Genomic DNA, 23,190 nt, shown 5'->3' with positions numbered 1-23,190 from the left:
CGGCCCGGTGGCGCACTGCGCTAGTGCGCCGCTTGGGAAGCGCGGCGGCGCTCCCACCCGAGGGGTCGGATCCCACATACAGACCGGTTCCCGCTCACTGGCTGAGCGAGGCGCGGGAGCAACGCCAAGGGTTGCAATCCCGTTGCCGGTCCCCGGTCCGGTACGGGGGCAACACTGAGGGTTGCGATCCGTTGCCGGACACGGAAAAAGACAAAAAAAATATATATATAAAAAAATATCTGTATTTAAAATGGCAAGAAGTTAAAATTTCCCAAAGCTGAAAGGAGACTTTGTTTTTTGTTTAATTTTTTTTTTTTTTTTTTTTTTGTCTTTTTCCGTGTCCGGCAACGGATCGCAACCCTCAGTGTTGCCCCCGTACCGGACTGGGACCGGCAACGGGATCGCAACCCTCGGTGTTGCCCCCGCGCCTTGCCCAGCCAGTGAGCGGGAACCGGTCTGTACGTGGGATCCGAACCCTCGGCGGGAGCGCAGCCGCACTTCCCAAGCGGCGCACTAGTGCAGTGCGCCACCGGGCCGGCCCCAGATATTTATATTTTTAAGAAGTAAGATTTTCTGAAGATCAATTTAATGTATTCCTGTTGAAGTATTTCTATTATTTAAACTCTTACCAAAAAAATTTTTTATAGCTCCTTCACCGATGCAACCACCCTTCTTCTCTGAATGTTCATTGGGGTATTTTTCTCCAGCAACATCTATTTCTTTGCCTCCGCCACCTCAGGTTTCTGTAAGTCAGAATTGTTAAGATTTCTAAGAAAATTATTGTATTGCCTTGTATCTTTTCTAATTTGTTTTGAAAAACTGGCTTGTAATTAATGAATGGTTACGTTTGAAGAGGGATTAAAAAATCAGAATTGCTTACCAGAATTAATAGCTATGAAATAATATTGAATAAACAGTTGATGTTGATTTACTGTCAAGCTATCCATTTGGTAGAATTTTTTTCATAGCTAGTTTTTAATTTTATGTTGACTTTCTTTTAGTTCCTGGCATGTTTTCTTCTTCTCTGTGCTTCTCAGTCAGTATCTACTCAGAAAATGTTTCCCAAAGCAGGGTAAAAAGTACCTCCTTTTTTGGATTATCTTTTTTGGGGAATTGGGGTTTAAGTGCACTAGGATGCTTCCAAAAATTAATTCTTTCCTTTCTGCTCTGTTTTTAACTTGAAAATCCCAACAAAAGAAAAGCATTGCCTGTGGAAGTTAATTTTTTCCTCCATCTTCCTCTTAAAAGAACTACCAATCCCCCATTTAAAAAAAAAAAAAAAAAGAAAAAAAGAAAGAAAGTAAAGAAGTGTGGGAATCACAAAGTAAAAGTTTTGGAGTTATTTCTAGATGGAGAGGACCTAGAGATCAAACTGAGTATCTTATCTCTCAATAGGTAAGAGGGAACTTTTTCATTTCACATTTCCTAGGTAGACATCTGGTGTCTTCCAGCTTTTGGTGAGGGGGGTCTATTAGAGCAGAGCAGTGTGAAGGAGGAAAACGATATTTTTTTCTTTCTTGAAATATTTTCTTTTGGGAAATGGAAAATGAATAAGCTAAGTGTGAAGAGAAATACTGGAAGGCATTTGAAGCAAAAACATATCCAAACTCAGGGATTTGTCTAAAATTACTTTAACATAATCTCCTAAGAAGCCATTTTATAAGGATTTAAGAGAGTGAATGGTGGTGATTCTTCTTGACACTTAATTAAGATACTCTAAACTATTATTCCCAAAATACTTTTCGTTCCTAATTTTTATTTTTTACTTAAATATTATGTGGTTTTGGTTTCAGTATTTTTACTTGCTTTCAGGTAGTCATCTGGAGGGAAACCCCTGTATAATTTGATTTCTATATCTTCTAGAATGCTAAATGGAGACAAGAATGAGAACAGAGAAGTTTATTTAATTACCTTGACATTTATAAATGTTTCAAATATTGTTGATTTTTCTAGATTGCAAAAAAACAATTTTTCATGGTTGAACATTGAATTCTGGGTTAGTTTTGAGATTTACAGTATATTTATTCACTGCTTACAGCTGAAATAATAACCTAAAGTTTACTATTTTCTGATTTATAAATGAATATATAAATATCTGTTTTCTAATATATAAATATATTGCTCCAGAGATAAACATTTGGAGTTGATAAAATTTGCATTGTAATTATTATTTCTTTTTAAAAAATAGTCTCTGCCACCTTTGAGTCAGCCTTATGTGGAAGGCTTGTGTGTTTCTCTTGAACCTCTACCTCCTCTACCACCTTTGCCACCTCTTCCACCTGAAGATCCAGAACAGCCTCCAAAACCACCTTTTGCAGATGAGGAAGAAGAGGAAGAAATGCTGCTTCGGGAAGAACTACTTAAATCTCTAGCAAATAAAAGAGCTTTTAAGCCAGAGGTAATTTAGATGTCCGAACCTCTAGGTGGTGCTGTTGAGCTTAGTTTTAGGGTAGTCCTTTTTTCTGATTACTTGGGATTCATTGGGCTTTTCAGCAAAATAGGGATAAGTCTAATACTAAATTGCTTAAGACTTTTAAAGATGACAGAAATTTCTTTTTATTTAGAAATGCTTCATTTTTGTCTCTTCCTTGTTTAGGAAACGTCCAGTAATAGTGACCCATCTTCACCTCCACTTCTGAACAATTCACAGCCTGTGCCAAGAAGCAATCTATCAATAGTCAGTATTAATACAGTATCTCAGCCTAGGATACAGAACCCAAAGTTTCACAGAGGACCTCGTCTTCCACGAACTGTGATCTCGGTAAAAACAAAAAATTTAATACTGCTTTTATTCAAACAGCTTATGAGAAATTTGTATGAAGTTTTGCTTACCTGTTCCCTATCACATAGTTTATTTATATACACACATTATTCATATATAAATACAAATTTTATCTTTTTTTTTTTTTAATGATGAAATGAGAGCAGCATCTTCACTTAAAAACTGGTAGAGTTTGGTGATGGTGTGTTTGGGGAAGTATTATTCTTATCAGAGTGGTATTCTTTCCTCTACTATTTCCTTAGCTTCTTTCCTATAGAAGTGGGCCTATTCAGATTTTGTATTTTTTCTGGAGTCAGTTTTAGCAAACTGTGTTTTTTTTTTTTATTTTTCACATCTTTTTTTATGCTTTGCTCATATTTTCCAACTAATCTCTATACTGTAATGGAAGAATTTTTTAATGATGTTTATTGCTGTTTATTAAGGAGTTTGAAATGACAGTTTCTTTCTACCTTGTTTTCTAATAGCTTGAAAGTAAAATAAATGGAGCAAAGCCAAGTTGAAGTCTTGCCTCTGTTAGGTCAATCAGCTTTGGCCACTTACCCTCTATATGTAACCACAAAACTACAGTTTTGTTAGTTATTATATAGAATTATTAAAATAATTTTTCTTTGGTTTTAGAAGAGTTCATTTAGATGGCATTATAGTTCTTCATAGAAAGTTAGAGAAAATGAAACCTTAATGAGGAAGGTGATCATAGCAATGTCTAGAAAGACTTTTAAGAATATAGAATATTTTATGTTTTTGGCATATGACCAGCAATGGTGGAGTGGGACACTATTATGTAATATAAACACAAGGAGCCATAGACTGTTTACTGAAATCCCATTATTTTTGTGGATTGAAATTCAAAGAAGTTAAATGACTTGTCCAAAGCCACACACCTAATTGTGGTAGAGCCAAGAAAAGAATAGACATACTTTTGTCATTAAGAGTAACAAATGCATTATCTTTGTAGCTTCCAAAGCATAAATCAGTGGTTGTAACACTAAATGATTCAGATGATAGTGAATCTGATGCAGAGGCTTCCAAGTCAACAAATAGTGTTTTTGGTGGATTAGAGACTATGATTAAAGAAGCAAGACGAACTGCTGAGGTAAGTGCAATAATGAAAGGTGAAAAGAGATCTGTGGACAATTGTTAAAGTTTATTTTTTTCTGAAAATTAGACCTTAGAGTTACAGATTTTTAATACATTGATTTGTGGAAATATTTTAAGTATTTGTGCTATTAGGATTTTATATAATGAAGCATTTATAAATTTGGATAGATTTTACTATTAACTAATCCCTTTTTCAGAATAGTAAAATGGGTGTACTAAGGAAATTCATTGTTGTTTTAGAATTGTGTTATATTACCAGAAAATAGTTTTTATTAAAGTATATTATCTAAGTACAACTTTTTCCTTTTTGCTGTTACAACAGTTGTTTAGATATGATTTAGTTCAGTGATTTTCAAGCTGTAGGTCTTGACTAATTGGTGGATTATACAGTTAATTTGGTTGTTAGCAATTAGCATTGTTTTAATAAAAAGTAATAGAAAATAATGAAGATATTCAGTTATTTCTAAATATAGTAGTATACACTATGTTGCAATGTGAAATATAAATCTTAAGGGTGGAATATTTGAAAGCTGTTGATCTGGATGAATTCTACTGTTTTTTAGCAAGCTTCAAAACCGAAAATACCTCCAAAATCCGAAAAAGAAAATGATCCTTTGCGAACACCTGAAGCTTTGCCTGAAGAAAAGAAGATTGAGTATAGATTGTTAAAGGAAGAGATTGCCAAGTAAGTGACATTTTATGTTATTAGCTTTAAAGGTATTTGCTGTTTTCAAAACTTCCCTTAGCCTGTATGAAGTTTATTGGCACTGGGAAATACGTGATGATGATTTTATCCTAGATGCACAGTTAATGTTTTTATAACTCCCACAGAAGGGGGAGCCAGATGATCATCCATATACTTGAATACAATGATGCACTGAGATACAATCAGCTTAGAAAGAGATAAAATCACTCAAAGAGAAGAACTTACACTATCAACTTTGAATGCCAACTTGTGTCATGCATATTGGTTATCATCATTGCTATTAGTCAATGTGATTAGTATTTTTACTTTATTTTATGAAATAGAATACATTTTTAAGAAAAATAGTTTCCATTTATTCTTTGATATAATACATCTGTCTTTATTGATTATTTTAGTCGTGAGAAACAGCGTTTGATTAAATCAGATCAGCTGAAGACAAGTTCATCATCACCAGCAAACTCTGATGTGGAAATTGATGGGATTGGTAGAATAGCAATGGTTACTAAGCAGGTTACAGATGCAGAAGCAAAACTTAAAAAACATAGGTAAGTCTGATTATCTTCTCATATCTATTTGTTCCTTTATTAGAGGGATATATTTTTATGATGCATGTCATTAATAAATGTACTGTAGGATTACAAATTCTTCCATATATTTGGTAGAACTATAGAAGTCTATCATTTTGTTGAATTATATGTTTACATAAAGTAATAGAATTAATGTTTAAATAAAAATATCAAGCCATCAAAGGAGAGTTGTCCCCTTCACATTTATATATGGCTTATCCATTGTTAAAAACATTTATGAAAATCGTTTTTAGAATTTTCTTTAAAACCTCTGGCATGTTGTTTGGAATACCTTTGTTGGAAGCATGTTTTTTTTCTTAAAGGTGTACTTCATTATTGGAAATAGTTACTACCTAGTCTGATCAGTAAGATACATGGTCAAATTAAGATGGTGTTATAAAATGTGAATATTAAGTTATGATCATAAACTTAGGTTTTGTGAAATTGTACTGTTCAAGTGGTGTTTGGAAATTTTGAAATTATGTGTAAAATTTCATAAGGTGAACATATTGAATGATAGAATTAATTTGAATGCATTAGTATATATGTGGTAGAAATAATTATATTATGGGTATATGTTTTTTCCACTCTAACTACCTTGAAGTCATTAGTTGATGAGCAAAATGGTTTTAGTTATCTGTAACATTTCTGAGCATTGTCCGCTTTTAGGTTTACAAATATAAAGGGGAGGTTCTGTGCAAAGATAGTAAGACTTTTCCTATCCCAATTTTGGTAACTGACTTAACAAGTTCGTGAACTTTAAACTGTGATAGTAAAAAATGATTACAGTGGTGAATTAACTCTTTTTTTTGTGTGTGTGTGTGTGTGTCTTTTTCTGTGTCCGGCAACGGATCGCAACCCTCAGTGTCGCCCCCGTACCGGACCGGGACCGGCAACGGGATCGCAGCCCTCGGTGTTGCTCCCGCGCCTCGCTCAGCCAGTGAGCGGGAACCGGTCTGTATGTGGGATCCGAACCCTCGGCGGGAGCGCCACCGCGCTTCCCAAGCGGCGCACTGCAGCAGTGCACCACCGGGCCGGCCCTGAATTAACTCTTAATGTTGAAAAATTATTAATAATAATTAAACAATTCAATGGTTTTCAAAACAAGCTTCAAAAATTTATTTGTCCATAGTTAAGGAAAAAGAGTAGAAATTTACAGCCTCATTTCTAACATAGTAGTTACCTTGGTATTTTTATTTTTTTAAATCATGGAAAAAAAGGTAATTTGGGGTATTTTTATAAGGCAGTAGAGATATCTCAAGGAGATAGTAACTGCATAAAGTTACTAAATATACAAATGTATATTCTGTTTTCAATTTAAGAACAAGTCATTAGATATTAAGTATTCTGAACAAATAAAATTCATTTTGCTTTCTCAGTCCTCATTGTTTAGGATACATATAGGGTCAGATTCAGCCAACATTGAACATTAACTATAAACTTTTCAACTATAATTCATGTTAACTCAAGCTCAGGTGGTTTTTTTAAAAAAAGATCAGACCCATAAGTTGCTTTTATAAAATGTGACAGTGTCAGTTTAAATACCTGTGTGATTGAAGAACATAAAAGTATTCATGCATTTAAATTCTAACCTGCATATTAAAGATATATTTTTTAAATGCATCCCTACTTTGAAAACCTTTTCTTCTGATGGTGTCAGTCTGGTAGTTTAGAAAACATTAGTAAGAATTTTGTTATTTCCCATTTAGGATTCTCTTGATGAAAGATGAATCTGTTTTAAAGAATCTAGTGCAGCAAGAAGCTAAGAAGAAAGAATCTGTTCGAAATGCTGAAACAAAGATTACAAAACTTACAGAGCAGCTTCAAGCAACTGAGAAAATTCTCAGTGTCAACAAAATGTTTTTGAAAAAGCTTCAGGAACAAGTAATGTTCTTTTTTTTTTATTACAATATGGTAGTCTTGAGTTTACATTTTTATAGGCCAAATTTTCTGAGACAAACCTATAAAAGTAAAGCCATCAAAATATCAAAAATAATATAAAAAACTTAGTTTTTTCATTGAGACATAATATTGGAATATTTTTATTTTCAATTGAATACCCTAAAACTGCTGTGTTTGATAGAGAAGTAATATCTTCTTCTAAGGTTTTCTTACATTTTCAGAATTATCCTGTACTTTCAGATTCACAAAGTTCAACAACGCATTACAATTAAGAAAGCTTTGACTCTAAAATATGGAGAAGAGCTTGCTCGGGCAAAGGCAGTGGCTAGTAAAGAAATAGGAAAACGTAAACTGGAACAAGATCGCCTTGGAGTAAGTTATTTGTAGAAATATTTTATTTTTGGAAGGCGTAAGGTTTTTATGATACTTTTGAGGGTAAGAGATGTATAAAATAACTCAAATGTTTTTTTGCAAATTCAGAGAGAATAAGATTAAAGCTTTGTTTGTAAATGACATCCACATTTTTGGATGCTTACTTTTTTATTTTGTTTTGACTTTTTTTGGTTTTTTTGTAGGTCATAGATTAACTAGCTAGCAAATCTGTTAGAGACTTAAGTTAAACTCTGTTTTATTCTCCTTATTGATTTAGTTTTATAATGTTGGCATTGTGTTATAGGGATAGCACAATTATCTTACCAAAAATTGTTTATAAAATCACAGTAATGTAAAATATTTTTGTCATTTTTCTCCCCCAGCCAAACAAAATGATGAGAATGGATAATTCTCCAATATCAAGTCCAAGAAAGCATTCAGCAGAACTAATTGCTATGGAGAAAAGACGATTACAAAAGCTAGAATATGAATATGCCCTGAAAATTCAAAAATTAAAAGAAGCCCGGGCGCTTAAAGCAAAGGAACAACAAAATATCACTCCAGTTGTGGAAGAGGAACCTGAATTTTCTTTACCTCAACCCTCACTTCATGATCTGACGTTAAAAGAAGCCCGGGCGCTTAAAGCAAAGGAACAACAAAATATCACTCCAGTTGTGGAAGAAGAACCTGAATTTTCTTTACCTCAACCCTCACTTCATGATCTGACACAAGATAAATTAACTCTGGACATTGAAGAAAATGATGTTGATGATGAAATTTTGTCTGGTTCAAACAGAGAACGAAGAAGATCCTTCTTAGAATCCAATTCTTTTACTAAACCTAATCTTAAGCACACTGATACACCTAACAAAGAATGTATGAACAAACTTACTAAAAATACTGTAGAAAAACCAGAACTTTTTCTAGGGTTAAAAATTAGTGAATTGCAAAAATTATATTCAAAAGCTGACAGCTTAAAACAGCTGATTTTAAAAACCACCACAGGCATTACAGAAAAGGTTTTACATGGCCAGGTAACTGAATATTTCATATTCTGTATAAAATCTAGAATTCACCCCAGCCTTACTTACCTTATATAATTATTATTGTTTTCTTTTGCAGGAGATTTCTGTGGATGTGGATTTTGTCACTGCACAGAGTAAAGCAACAGAAGTGAAGCCGTGTCCTTTTAGACCCTACCATAGCCCTCTTCTAGTTTTTAAGTCCTACAGGTATAAAAGACTCAATAAGCTTGAATTTCAGGACTACCCTTTGGGTCTTGATGATAATTAGCTTGAATATTAGATGAAAATGAAAAAACAATTGAGTCATGGTCACTGAAAAATAGACTTGGTCCTTCTGTGGAAAACAAAAAATTGTTTTACTGTTGGCTGTCAACCATATCAGGAAGTGAGGTTTAGCTCACTCTTGAGTTTATCAATTCTTATCAAATTCCAATTTCTGTCTACTAGTGGAAATGTAGAGAATTCTGGATTTCTGTCTGTTAGGGATTTTAGGAAAGATAATCAGTCTTGTGAGGATTTTTAATTTTGGGTTTTTGATTTTATTGCTACTCAGTCTAATGAGTACTAGCCAGCCTTCATAAAATTGATTTAGACATTTTCAAATGATTAACCTTTTAAACTTCACAAAGTTTTTAGACTTCTAGAAGTTGTGAGACTAAGTGGGTATGATTTTATTGTAAAATTGTAAGGCACCTGCCAGATAGTATAGACCTTTTCCCTAGTTTTTTATGTTGGCTGGTAGTATGTACAAGAAATACCAATATAATATAGCATTTTATCATGTGACAAAAAAATTAGTATTTTCGGAATAAAGCGGGTTTTTTTTTGTTTATTTCAAATCTTTTGTGTTCTTGGTATAAAAGTAGCTTGTTACTATCACTTGATATTCTGGCTGTTTTGTAGTGTTAATTTTGTTAATTAATTAGGTGGATAATAAGCTCAAAGTATAGAAATTTTAACTTAGAAAGAAAAATTAAAATTTTCCTTGTTTCTGAGGAATGTTTATGGAGTGTAATGTGCCTGTCTATTCTTGTCTTTTTAGATTTAGTCCATATTATAGAACCAAGGAAAAACTTCCCCTAAGCTCAGTATCATACAGTAATATGATTGAACCAGATCAGTGTTTCTGCCGTTTTGATTTAACAGGAACTTGTAATGATGATGATTGCCAGTGGTGAGTAGTTTTTATTTTGAACATTTTATAATTTAGAAGAAGGACTTGGTTGCTTAACTTTGATATGTACATGGTTATGTTTTTTGTGGTGTTATTTTAGGCAGCATACACAAGACTATACGCTTAGCCGAAAACAGCTCTTCCAGGACATTCTGTCATATAATCTATCTTTGATTGGTTCTTCAGAGACAAGCACTGATGAAGAAATTGCTGCTGCAGCAGGTTTTAAAGACTTCTTGTTTTTTTCCAAGTGAAAATTTGAATTTAGGCAATTTAAAAATTTTATATTCAGTTAGTGACTTTCAATAGCTGACCTGGGACACTTTGCCTAGATCTACTGTGTCCAATACATTGCTATTTAAATTAATTAAAATTAAATAAAGGTAAAAATTTACTTTGTCATATTAGCCACATTTCGAGTGCTCAGTGGCACTTGAAATGGCAAATGCTTACCATTTGGAAAGCATAGATTTAAGACATTTCCAATATTGCAGGAAGTTCTTTGGACAGAGCTCATCTAAGTAGTTCAGTTTATTTAGAAAAAAATATTAACCTGTTTGTATAGAAATTTTACTAATTATTTTAACAGACCTTTATTTTTATTTACTGTTTTAGAAAACAGAGGAGGGCTGGATGTTAAGATGGCTATTGTTTCAGATTCTGTAATGAAATTGAAAGGAATATATACAATTTAACATTGTATAGATTACTGCCAGATGTTGTGAGCAAATATTGTTAAGCTTTTTTCTAGATTTGATGCCAAGTAATAAATCTTAAACTACAAATCTTTTGGGAAGTAAGGGAGTTGGTATTTACTAAATTCGGTGTTATCATTACCCAGAGTGATTGTAGTCACTGAGTCTATTTCATCAGTCTCAATTTAGGGCTTTTAATTTTATTTAATTGTTTAGTTTGTTTCAAGAGTTATGTATTTACTAAATTCGGTGTTATCATTACCCAGAGTGATTGTAGTCACTGAGTCTATTTCATTAGTCTCAATTTAGGGCTTTTAATTTTATTTAATTGTTTAGTTTGTTTCAAGAGTTATTTTTTTTCACCCAAATTGGGTATATACCGTGGTAGGATTTGCCATAGTAGTTAAGATAATGTAGGCTTTGCCCTCTCTAAAGCCATAGGTGTTATTGACTAGTACCATATACTTTTCTTTATTTGTCAATCTGTTCTTTGCTTCATACTCTTTAATTAGCCTAGTCTCTGTAATTAATGTTTTTTAATGAAGATAGCATTGTACTTATTTCAGAAAAATATGTTGAGAAACTTTTCGGAGTAAACAAAGATCGAATGTCAATGGACCAGATGGCTGTTCTCCTTGTTAGCAATATCAATGAAAGTAAAGGTCATAGTAAGTATATGTGTGTTTGTCTGTCTGTCTGTCTCTCTCTCTCTAAAAAGGACCTCGTAGTTTCTATATGATAGCAAACTTTCTGGCATTATGTTCTTAATATAAAATATATATCCTTTCTAATATGATAGAGTGAGTATAGTTCTTTTAAAGTATTATTTGGGTAGCTTCAAAACAAAAAAACTAGTTATGTCAATTCTCCTGTCTACTTCAGCTCCTCCATTTACAACCTACAAAGATAAAAGAAAGTGGAAGCCAAAGTTTTGGAGAAAACCTGTTTCAGAGAATAGCTTCAGTAGTGATGAGGAACAGTCTACAGGACCAATTAAGTATGGTAAGAAGTTACATGCTTTAAGATATAGAATTATTAGATTGTGTTGTTCCATCTTTGTTTAACACTTTGCTAATCTTTTGGTGTATCTACTAGCCTAGTTTGTAAACATTTTTTATTTTCTTAAAGCTGCTGCCATTGGTGTTTTAGGCAGTATAGGTATTTATTGTGCAGGATTGCCCCTGACATTGAAGAATGGTTTTGCATTCATGGCCCGTACCCAGTTAATGCAAGTAGTACTCCTTTGTAAATATGACTGTTTCAAACATTTCCAAACGTACTTGAGTGGGGTGAAGGTGGCAGTACTGCTCTCATTTGAGAAACACTGGCTAGCCTGTGTCCTCCTTAAGTGCAGGTGTTCTATTTTGCTTCACTTTGAGTCTATGTTTTCTGACATGCCATAGGTTCACAAGAGGAATGAATGAACTGATTAACAAAATAATGTATGAATGAATGCCTTATTTTCAGGCACATCTTGCATTCTAATTTCAAGTTTGCACAATATGTTTACTATTTGTGGATTAGCAAGTATCCAAGAGATGTATACTCACGTTTAATGTAACACTTTTTCTCTAGTTTAGATACAGTAGAATAAATTATCTTCATCAATTGTAACTTTCAATTAATTTCTTAGTAACAGTTTATAGTCTAATGAATGTGAGTTGTCAGATTATGTCAATCACCCTTAAAATAGGAAAGACCATACTTCTAGTTTGCCAGCAGAGTCCTAATTTACTTCGTCATCCTAGTGTAATTTTTATTTTTTAATTTTTAAAATTTTGTATTTTAATTTATCAATATACAGTGTAGTTGATTTTCATGTCCCTTTACCAATTCCTCCTTTTCCCCCCTCTCACTCCCCTCTCCTCCCCATCAACGTCATATCTGTTCTCTTGTCTTAACAAGTTCAAGGAATTGTTGTGATTGTTGTGTCTTCTCCACCCCCCACCCCTCGTTTATTCGTTTGTATATTTATTTATTTATTTTTATTAGCTCCCACAAATAAGTGAGAACATGTGGCATTTCTTTCTGTGCCTGGCTTATTTCACTTAATATATTTTTTTCTAAGTCCATCCATGTTGCTGTGGATGGTAGTATTTCATTTTTTTTGTATAGCAGAGCAGTGTATTCCATTGTGTAGATATACCACATTTTCCTTACCCACTCATCTGATGATGGGCATTTAGGCTTGTTTCCAACTCTTGGCTGTCCTGGTGTAATTTTTAACAGCACCCCTTTTCATTTTTAAAAATGTCCTGGTTTTGATGATAAATTATATGATAGCTCAGCCTTAAAGCTGTGAGGTACTGCTTGTTATTAGACTCCTTCAGTTTTTAGATTATTTTGATGAGACCAATTGTCTTTTCTTAGGTCCGTGGATTAAAGAGAGTGTGAAGCTAATAATACTTTTCCTTATAGCCTTCCAGCCAGAGAACCAAATAAATGTTCCAGCTTTGGATACAGTTGTCACTCCAGATGATGTCAGATACTTTACAAATGAGACTGATGACATTGCTAATTTAGAAGCAAGTGTGCTTGAAAATCCTTCTCATGTACAACTTTGGCTCAAGCTTGCATACAAGTATTTGAGTCAAAATGAGGGGTAGGTCGACTTCAAATCTTTGGGTAAACTGTTGCACATTTATATTTTTATGTTTGCGGTGTATTTCACCTATGGTAGTCAGGTTTCCTTTCTAGTAGTAATGGAGTCTTTGTTTTTTGACAAAGCCAAAAGCATTTTATTGTTTCGCACCTATTAGAAAAGTTTAAGATTAGCGTGCATGGTTCAGTGTATGGGTAATAAATTGTACTAAAGTTTTTAACTACAGTAGGCTCTTATTTCAAAGTAGGATTAGTTAAAATAGTAAATTCTGAGTGGTGAAAGATTAATTGTTGGACTTTTAAAAAAATCAAGTAGTCATAGTCTCAATAATTGTGATAAAATAACAGTGGAACACGTTAATTTGCAATGGTGATTTAAAGCTTATCTAAGAACCTCCAAATTCTGGTGAATTGTCTTTTTTTCAGTGTATGGTACTAAATTATGTGTATTCAAATAAGGTAAATAATAATTTATCTCACAACTGATAGCTCCTGTTGCAAATTTCATCTTCTGGCTTCTTTTCGATAGTGGAGATAAGCCAGGAATAACCTTTTTATAATCATAATTTTATAGTTATAATAATTCAGGGTTTATTTTACAGGCAATTCTGATATATCTAACTATCTTAAAACTTAGTATAAAAGCTTTTAAATAAGGCAGCATTGCAGAGTGCTAATAAAGCACACATGCTTGAATATGGTGCTTATTTAGCTTTCCTTGTGTGTATCATTTCCATGTTAATGGAACAAGTTACAGTGTTTTCTTTTCTGACTCATTTACTGACTGAAGGCCAAAAGAACTGTACATTATTTTATGAATAGGACCATGAGAGAGAATTATCTTCTCCAAGAGATAGCAAGCCCTTGATCATTGAATAGAACTATTATATTGAAAGCTTTGATATTTTGTGCTGGCAGTAACTGGCCTTGAGAGAGTGTTAAACAACTCTCTTTCTTGGCATTCTTTTCCCATGACCGAACAGTGTAAATCATAAAAGGTATTGCTGAATATGGACGTAAAGCACATTTGAAGTTGATAATCTTAGTGGTTTTATAACACTTTTTATCTGTGGTAAATGCTTATGGAACATCCACTTAAAAAGGAATTATTGGGTCTATGGAAAATTAGGGCCTTTTTTGGACAGATATGATTTAAAATCCTAATTTATTCTCCCTTGTCATAAGTGATCCTGGATTCTTGGTAGGTTCTAATAGAAAATGGAATTAAAAATTTGACTCATTAGATTAGCCCTATTTAAATTTTCAAGCATTTTTTAAAAAAACCACCGCTGCCTTTTCTTTTAAACATATAGGCTATGTTCAGAATCCTTGGATTCTGCTTTAAATGTCCTGGCTCGAGCGTTGGAAAACAACAAAGACAATCCAGAAATTTGGTGCCATTACCTCAGATTGTTTTCAAAAAGAGGAACCAAGGATGAGGTGCAGGAAATGTGTGAAACAGCTGTTGAATATGCTCCCGATTATCAAAGCTTTTGGACTGTGAGTAGAAAAGATAACATAGTCCTGTGTGTGTTTTTATAATTCTTTGAGTCATCATAAATATTGATGGCTTAATAGATTGAATTCTTTTTAGGTATAGATAGAATAACCTTACTTTCAGTTTCTAGTAACCTCAAAACCACTTCTTCTGGGTTAGGATTAATTTAGACTAAGCAAGAAGAAAATATTTAGTGAAGAGGTGACTTTGTTGTTAACTTTTATTGGTAAGGAAAAAATATAAAATGATTAAATACTCTGCACTTACCTTTTTCTACAGTTTTTGTTTGGGCAAAGTTAGGTGTAGTTTTTACAAAATACCTGAAAACATTTCTCTTTTAGATTTCCTATGCATGTATAAAATTACCATGAATGCCAAGGAATATCTTGGTCTTTTTGTTATTTGTCTTCGTTGCTTATGGAAATAATTCTAATCTGTAATTCACACTAATATGAAACCTTGCCAAGATACAAAGATTTGGTGAAAAAATGGGTTCTTCCTCTTTCTCCAAGAAAGATGTTTTCTATCCAGACTTAAAACTATAATTGATCCACTTATGAAATAAAACAAGTATTTATTAATATCTGAACTTTTATCTGCTGAACTCAGGAACTATTAGATTCAGATAAATTTTCAGATAAATCTATTGCTATCAGATCTATCATTTAGTTGCTAACAAATTCAGAACCAAATAGATTTGGATAACGTGTTATCCCTTAATGAGTGAACTTGCTACTGTATCTCTTACTCTCTGAACTCAGCTACAGAATAGATTTGTATGGATGCTTGATTTTTGACCTGGAACCTGGTACCAATCTCAATTGTGTGGAATATTCAAAAGATGTAATGTTTTTTCCTTGAGGTTGGTCTTTAATGTGTTTTGCCATGCATTTGTAATATAAATGCTATTCTCAAAGTTTTTATACAGTCACAAACCTAAGCAATGCAAATTGTATGTGATCATAAACGTACTTTTGGATATCTATCATGGCCTTGCTGTGATTTACCTATTGATTCAGGGAAAGGAGAGATTAAATTGTGTCAGTGATGATTCAGGGTACCTCTGTATTGTTTTAGTTTTAATCTGATTCTACTGTCCAACATGTGATAGAGGGAAATCTGGGTTATAGTTCTGGAAGATGGATTTATACATTTTTATAATTATCCTTTTTCCAGAAATGGAAGATTTGGTATGAGACAGTTTCTGGATGAAATGTTAAAAATCTGTAGTTTTAGTTTATTCTTATAAAGAAGGATTAATTATATGAAACCCCTTTGGGCAGTTTCTACACCTAGAAAGCACCTTTGAAGAAAAGGATTACGTATGTGAGAGAATGGTGGAGTTTCTGATGGGAGCAGCCAAGCAAGAAACATCAGATATTCTGTCCTTTCAGCTTTTAGAGGCTCTTTTGTTTAGAGTTCAGCTGCACATATTTACTGGAAGATGCCAAAGTGCACTTGCAATTTTACAGGTAAACATTTGTTGAAGCATTTAATTGTATTTTGTAGAAAATGTTTAAAAGCTCTACGTTATAGGTAGCATTTTTAAATGGTGAGAGCACAGGCTTTGGATTGGAAACCTTGTTTTGCCACTTACTAGTAAATTGTATTACATTGAGTAAGTTTATGACTTTATTTTCTCATTTGCTGGTGGGGATAATATCTTCTCTACAGTTTTTATAAGGTTTAAGTGAAAATATTTTATGTTAATTACCAACCAAATAAAGTTCATTATTCAAAACCATAAGAGAAAAAAAATCAGTCCATAATGAAAATCTTCTATATGGTTGTGGGGTTTATATACTTTTTTACTGTTTTGTCTTTATCTTAAGTAGGTTTTAAGTATCAGGACATTTAAAATGTACAAATAAATTTGATCATTTTTTATTAATTATGTTATAAATTTTTTTTTTCTTATCCTCATCACTGTCAACCTGGATTTTACATTACAAACTTTAGCATAGTAAAAACTATGTTAATCTGGTACCCACATCTCTAAAGAGTTTTTTGTAAAAAATATTGGTTACTATCAAATTTTCACTTAGGTATTTAAGAATCACTCCAAAGAAATATAACACTTTTGTTCTTCTTTACCTTTATGTTTGAATATTATTATGAGTAGTAGTCACTTTTTTTTTAATGGAAACATTAATTATATGTATTTGTGGGGTACAGAGTTGAATATCAATACATGTATACAATGTGGATTATAAAATTAGGGTAAATATCTAATTCATCATTACAAAACAATCTGTTTTTGTGATGAGGACATTCGAAGTAGGAGTCATTTTTTAAACACATTTAGATTATTTTTCATTTTTCCTAGAATGCATTGAAATCACCTAATGGTGGAATAATAGCTGAATACCTTAAAACAAGTGATCGATGTTTGGCATGGCTGGCCTACATACATCTTATTGAATTCAACATTCTCCCTTCAAAATTTTACGATCCATCTAATGCCAATCCTTCAAGAATTGTTAACACAGAATCATTTGTAATGCCATGGCAAGCAGTTCAAGATGTAAAGACTAATCCTGACGTGTTGTTAGCAGTTTTTGAAGGTAAGGATAAATGTTTATAAATTATAATATGAACTGTTATGACATCAATGTTTAGAACATCAGCTTACCCATTATTATGATTCTTTATAATTAAGTGGAACAAATTTATATCTACATATTGCAAGTTGTAGTTTCACAAATTATTATGTAAATGCTTAAAAGATTAATGAGTGAATAAGAGAAGATGAAGTTGGCATCTGTAAAAACCAGGAATTGTACTATGTTATGTAATTTATTTTTCTGATTATGGCAAGGAATACCAGCTAAATATTTACATAAGGTAGATAGTACAAGTTTGATGAGTTGATTGAATCAAAGAACTAGGTACTTCTTTTTTTAGCAACTCATTAAAGTAGAAGTTTAAAAGGATATGTGTTTAATTGTACTATGTTATGTAATTTATTTTTCTGATTATGGCAAGGAATACCAGCTAAATATTTACATAAGGTAGATAGTACAAGTTTGATGAGTTGATTGAATCAAAGAACTAGGTACTTCTTTTTTTAGCAACTCATTAAAGTAGAAGTTTAAAAGGATATGTGTTTTCTTTTCAACTAAATACTTTCTTCATCAAGCAGTGAGTTTGATTGCTATTATATACTGAATGATGTATCTGCTATGGAACAAGCATAAGGCACAAAGCCTGTTACTTCCTAAAAAGAAGTATATAGCCTAGTAAGAAGATAAAATCTATACATTTGACAAAATTATTAAACATACAAGACTGAATAACTGTGTATTAGTATGTAGTTTAAATTGTATGCCTCAGAAGATACTAGGATCTGTGATTTATAGAATTATTTGGTATAAGCCATGAATCCAAAGGGAAGAGATAATTGTAGGTTGGCATGATCAAGGAAATCTTCATATAAGATTTGGGACTTGTAGCTGGACCTTGAATAACAGCTATGATGTGACATAGTGGGCTTCCTCCAAGATGGGGGACCCTTGTCTTATTTATCTCTCTGTTTCCCAAGGGACTATAATGAAGTCTGGCAATGTATTAAGTGCTTAGTAAATACTTGTTGAATAATCCAATGAAGAAGTGAAGGAGAAGAATGGACATTCCTATTAGAGGAGCTAAGTAAACAAAAAGGAACAAGTAGATAGGAATTTGTGCAATGGATTTGAAAGGGGGATTGGAAGAAGAGAGAGTTCTTATCAAAATAAGAATTCTGTGCTGTACAGTGGTAGGGATTAAGCTTGGTAAGTGGAATGATGCCAGATTTTCAAGAACTCTGAAAGTGTGGTAAACTTGATGGCAGTAGGGGTTCTTTTAGAGAGAGATAGTGTACTTGAAGAGAAATTATACCAAAGGCAGGAAAACCAACCAGAAGCTGATAGCCATACTGGCATAAGAAAAGCATGGGAAAGAGAGTATATGTTAGGTGCATTTTAAGTTACCACATAGAAATGTGGGGGACAGATTAAATGTCAGGGAAAGGGAGAAGGAATAATCAAAGAAGATTTTAGGATTTTGAGATTGGGAAAAGGAAATGTCATTAATAGAAAACTGGTAAGTTGGAAAGACTTGATTTTGGTAGTGCTAGTCGTATTTATGAATGGTAATTTGGTCATACAAATGGAAATGATTGTTGGCAGAAAGTAATAAGGAAGTGGACCTTAAGTGGACAATTATGGATAGATAAGTGGATTTGAGAGTTCTTAACAAAGAAGTTTTTGTATTGCAAAGTGCTTTATAGTTTTTAATGTGCCCTCAAAGTAAATTATTTAGTGGTTGAAGCTATGCGATATTTTCTCTGAGGAAATGAGATTTAAGAGCATAGCAGCAAGGGGTAAAAGAGTCAGTGAATGAGACTGAGAGGAAACAGAAACAGTCTCTTGGAAGCAGAGGCAAGAAGAAATGAAAAAGAATGGAAGAGCATTGTCAAATACTAATTAAATAAAATGAGGATAGAGGGGAGCTTTTAAGTTTGATTAGTTATGAATCCTTGTAAGTGAACTTCAAAAATGCAGTTTCAGAATAATGACATTCACTTTTAACTCCACCAATCTGGGAATCATACTACCTTGGGCAAGGAGGAAATGGTGGCAGTTGTGCAATGTAAAACATTGTATCATTCTATAAGAAGCAGCATGATCAAGTAAAGGACTCTTTACAAGGGGAAAAGTGTATTTTGAAGAAGTAAAGGAAAGGATCTAGTTTAGGGGGAGACATTTAAATGGCTATGGAGCAACAGAGCAAGACCCCTTTGAAGTTGTAAGGGAAAGATGGAAAAATAATTTGCTCTGTGTTTTTTTTTTTGAGATGAATTGTAAGGAATTTAGGATAATTGCAAAGATACTTATTTAAGCGAAAACATTGATAAATGCAAGAACTCAGATGGGATGGTTTTATTCTTATCAGAAAAGTGAGGTTACTCTCACTTGGATTTGGATTTCAGGAGTTTGGAGATATCTGAAATACCTCCTTTGTGTAAAAGCCAGGAGTTCAGTAAAGATGAATAAGATGAGATAGGCCATCTTTTCCCATTGGTCTCTTAGAGACTAAATAAAATAGTCAGATAATTCATTTCATGTTTGATTTCTGTTGTTGTGATGCTTTTGGATAGATGCTGTGAAAGCTTGCACAGATGAAAGCCTTACTGTTGAGGAAAGAATAGAGCTCTGCCTTCCACTTTACACAAACATGATCGCTCTGCACCAGCTCCTAGAGAGGTAAAACTTAATTGGCAAGCAGCTAACCTTGTGTTAAAAATCGATCTTTTCACGTGTATAGCCATTTTTTTCTTGTTAAGGTATGAGGCTGCAGTGGAGCTTTGTAAATGTTTATTGGAATCATGTCCCATGAACTGCCAGTTGTTGGAAGCCCTTGTAGCTTTGTATTTACAAACAAATCAGCATGACAAAGCCAGAGCAGTGTGGCTTGCTGCATTTGAAGAAAATCCTCAGAATGCAGAGGTTTTTTATCATATGTGCAAATTCTTCATCTTGCAGGTAAAAAAATGACTCAAATATGATGTTTTTCTTATCAGCCTTTCCAGGAAGCATTCCCTGGTCCTTTTGCTTTTTGCAAACTGTGTTAGGTATTCCTTCTTCTCTGCCATAGTTCTATCATTACACTTATTACAATACTTTGTAATTTTGTTTATATGTACTTTTTTATATACTATACCAAGAACTACTTGAGGGCTGGGACCATGCCTTCTTACTCATATTTACAGCCCCCAAATGTACTACAGTGCCAAACATGTGAGAGACACATAGATAATTGGTGAATGAAGTTTGAGCCTGTGGTCATATTATTTAATAGTTAGTTGAATTTAATTCAGAGATTAGGAGTTATTGGAATGTGCCTCAAATTTACCCCCACCTTCTACTCACCCAATAAACTTCATCTAATCAGTGGGTTTTTTTTTAAGACTTTTTCCTCCCTTGTACTTTTTTTTAAAAGCACATGTTTCAAATCTCCGATTTGCCTTTTATTTATATTTTATTTTTTAATTTTTTTTAAATTTTATTTTATTTTGTCAGTATACAATGTGGTTGATTATTGTGGCCCATTACCGAAACCTCCCTTCCACCTTCCTCTCCCCTCTCCCTCCCAACAACCTCATATCTGTTTGCTTGTTGTATCAACTTCAAGGAATTGTAATTGTTGTTGTGATGAGTGGATATGGAAAATGTGGTATATCTACACAATGGAATACTACTCTGGTATAAAAAGGAATGAAATACTGCCATTTGCAACAACATGGATAGATCAAGAGAGAATTATATTAAGTGAAACGAGTCAGGCACAGAAAGAGAAATGTCACATGTTCTCACTTATTTGTGGGAGCTAAAAATAAATAAATACACAAATAAACTGGGGGAGAGGGAAGAAGACAACAATTACAGTTCCTTGTAACATTTTAATTAAACAGTGTAAGCCTGATTTATACCCCCTCCCTCTTTTTAAAATAGAATCAAGGCGATAATCTTCTTCCATTTTTGCGGAAATTTATTGCATCCTTCTTTAAACCTGGGTTTGAGAAGTATAGCAACCTGGATCTGTTTCGGTAAGTTGCACAACTCTTCTTCCTTTTTTTTTTTTTTTTTTTTTCCGTGACCGGCAACGGATCGCAACACTCAGTGTCGCGCCCGTACCGGACTGGGACCAGCCACGGGATCGCAACCCTCGGTGTTGCTCCCGCCCCTCGCTCAGCCAGTGAGCGGGAACCGGTCTGTATGTGGGATCCGAACCCTCGGCGGGAGCGCCACCGCGCTTCCCAAGCGGCGCACTGTAGCAGTGTGCCACCGGGCCAGCCCAAGTTGCACAACTCTTCATCTGTAGAGGAATAAGAATTAGTACAGTTCAGTGGAAAGATTACAATCTTTTGTGGACCGATTACATTTTAGACTGATTTTTATACTTGAACGCCCACTTAACAGAACTGTTGAAGGCAGTAGAATAAATAGAATAATAAAAAATGGAAGCAAAATGTAAAATGCTTTAACATTCTTTGGATTAAAGGCACTATACAAAGCAAGGCTTATAATAATATTATAGTAACTCATTCTTTTACTTTATTGTTATTGTTAATTTTAGCACTTAATACTTTAGCAACTAATTATCCTGAGATAATCTTAGTGATTTTGAAAAAATGGGTTTCAATTTATTTGGTGATCAAAGGTAGATGTAAATATAATATGCTTTTTTCTTTTTTATTTACTTTTTTGTTTTGTGGCTGGCCACAGGGATCAAACCCTGGAACTTGATGTTATCAGCACCATGCTCTAACCAACTGAGCTAACTGGCCAACCCTTTTAAAGTTAATTTTAAAGAGAACTGCTCTAGTCTCTGAAATGTTGTTGAGTAGGAAGTTTTAGAAGATTCTTTTCTCAGCCATCAGTTTCTCAGCAGCTCAAATAGAGCTCTGTATTTACCATCTTTGTTTGCTTTGATGAGAGTTCTTGTTACAGCAGTAAGAGGCCATAGCAGATCATGAAGAATTGTTTTGGGAGGGAGGCTTTTAAAGTTCTCTTCCCTTCCTCTTCCTCATCTGTCTGTAGGGTTCAGTAAGCTTTTATTCTTAAGAGCCAGAAAGTAAATATTTTAGGCTTGCAGGCCATGTGGTCTATCTCTACTATTCGGCTATGTTGTTGTACTGAGAAAGCAGCCATAGACAGTATGTAAATGAATGGGCATGGCTGTGTCCAAGTAAAACTTTATTTACAAAAATATGCATAGTTTGCTGATCATAAGTAAGGCATGAAAATATGAAAAATGAAAATATGTCATACTCTATTATTTTATGTGGTTTTATGTTAGGAAGAACTGAGAGAGGGAAGACAGCTGAATAACTCTTTTAAAATTTGTGGAAAATGCTGATAAGTAGAAATAAAACCTTGGTGTAGTGATGGCAAGCTGAATGCTTGCAGGTGTTTTTCTTTTCCTAGGTGCTCCCTTCCTACCCCCTCCCCACACCCCTACCCCACACTCCCAGTATAGCAGTTATATAAAAAAATTTTTTTAAATAACCCAAATTTTGTTAAGTAAGTGATTCATCTACCTGCAAATTTTTTGTGAACATGGCAGTTTAATTTGAGATTCAGGGATCACCATTCTTTCTTAGACTTGAGAATATCTGTCCTTTCATGGTAGCCAGTTTATTGACATAGAGATTTTAGCACCTTTTCTGAAATTCTGTCTGCTATGTGACATCCAGATTAATATTTTACAAGTAATTACAAATGAAGTAATTTTATTCTTTTTTTTTTTTTTTTTTTTTTTTTGGTAAATGTTCATATCAGATTTATTTGTATTAGCCCCAGACTGGAAATATTCCAATATCCGTCACAGGTGAATGTATAAACAAAAATACTTGTTAGTGATAAAACGAAATACATTCTTGATATATGCTACAGTATGGATGAATTTCAAAATAGTTATGCTAAGTGAAATAAGCCAGAAAAGAGGAGTGCATACTGTATGAAATAATTTTTTTTTTTTTTTTTGTCTTTTTCCGTGTCTGGCAACGGATCGCAACCCTCAGTGTTGCCCCCGTACCGGACCGGGGACCGGCAACGGGATTGCAACCCTCGGTGTTGCTCCCGCGCCTCGCTCAGCCAGTGAGCGGGAACCGGTCTGTATGTGGGATCCGAACCCTCGGGCAGGAGCGCCGCCACGCTTCCCAAACGGTGCACTATCCAGTGCGCCACCGGGCCGGCCCTGTATGAAATAATTTTAAATGCAAATTAATA

At 33.7% G+C, this 23,190-nt stretch overlaps 1 protein-coding gene across 1 annotated transcript in view; it reads left to right on the top strand.

The window, feature by feature from the left end:
• Nucleotides 1-23,190, top strand: part of ZFC3H1 (zinc finger, C3H1-type containing) — a 61,584-nt gene that overhangs the window by 28,984 nt on the left and 9,410 nt on the right. Inside the window, exons 7-28 of the mRNA XM_008576106.1 lie at nt 648-745; nt 2,189-2,398; nt 2,597-2,761; nt 3,738-3,875; nt 4,444-4,565; nt 4,982-5,131; nt 6,862-7,036; nt 7,295-7,426; nt 7,810-7,937; nt 8,046-8,460; nt 8,549-8,658; nt 9,494-9,625; nt 9,726-9,847; nt 10,887-10,988; nt 11,203-11,322; nt 12,739-12,922; nt 14,235-14,421; nt 15,703-15,891; nt 16,746-16,983; nt 19,557-19,662; nt 19,743-19,941; nt 20,911-21,005. Of these exons, the coding sequence (XP_008574328.1) occupies nt 648-745; nt 2,189-2,398; nt 2,597-2,761; nt 3,738-3,875; nt 4,444-4,565; nt 4,982-5,131; nt 6,862-7,036; nt 7,295-7,426; nt 7,810-7,937; nt 8,046-8,460; nt 8,549-8,658; nt 9,494-9,625; nt 9,726-9,847; nt 10,887-10,988; nt 11,203-11,322; nt 12,739-12,922; nt 14,235-14,421; nt 15,703-15,891; nt 16,746-16,983; nt 19,557-19,662; nt 19,743-19,941; nt 20,911-21,005 (3,517 nt within the window). The remainder of the gene's footprint in view (nt 1-647; nt 746-2,188; nt 2,399-2,596; nt 2,762-3,737; nt 3,876-4,443; nt 4,566-4,981; nt 5,132-6,861; nt 7,037-7,294; nt 7,427-7,809; nt 7,938-8,045; nt 8,461-8,548; nt 8,659-9,493; nt 9,626-9,725; nt 9,848-10,886; nt 10,989-11,202; nt 11,323-12,738; nt 12,923-14,234; nt 14,422-15,702; nt 15,892-16,745; nt 16,984-19,556; nt 19,663-19,742; nt 19,942-20,910; nt 21,006-23,190) is intronic.

The sequence above is a fragment of the Galeopterus variegatus genome, unplaced genomic scaffold (genome assembly GCF_000696425.1).
Source record: "Galeopterus variegatus unplaced genomic scaffold, G_variegatus-3.0.2 Scaffold1289, whole genome shotgun sequence".
NCBI classification, from domain to species: domain Eukaryota; kingdom Metazoa; phylum Chordata; class Mammalia; order Dermoptera; family Cynocephalidae; genus Galeopterus; species Galeopterus variegatus.
The sequence above is the reverse complement of the archived record's forward strand: the minus strand, read 5'-3'. Positions and strand labels throughout refer to the sequence as shown.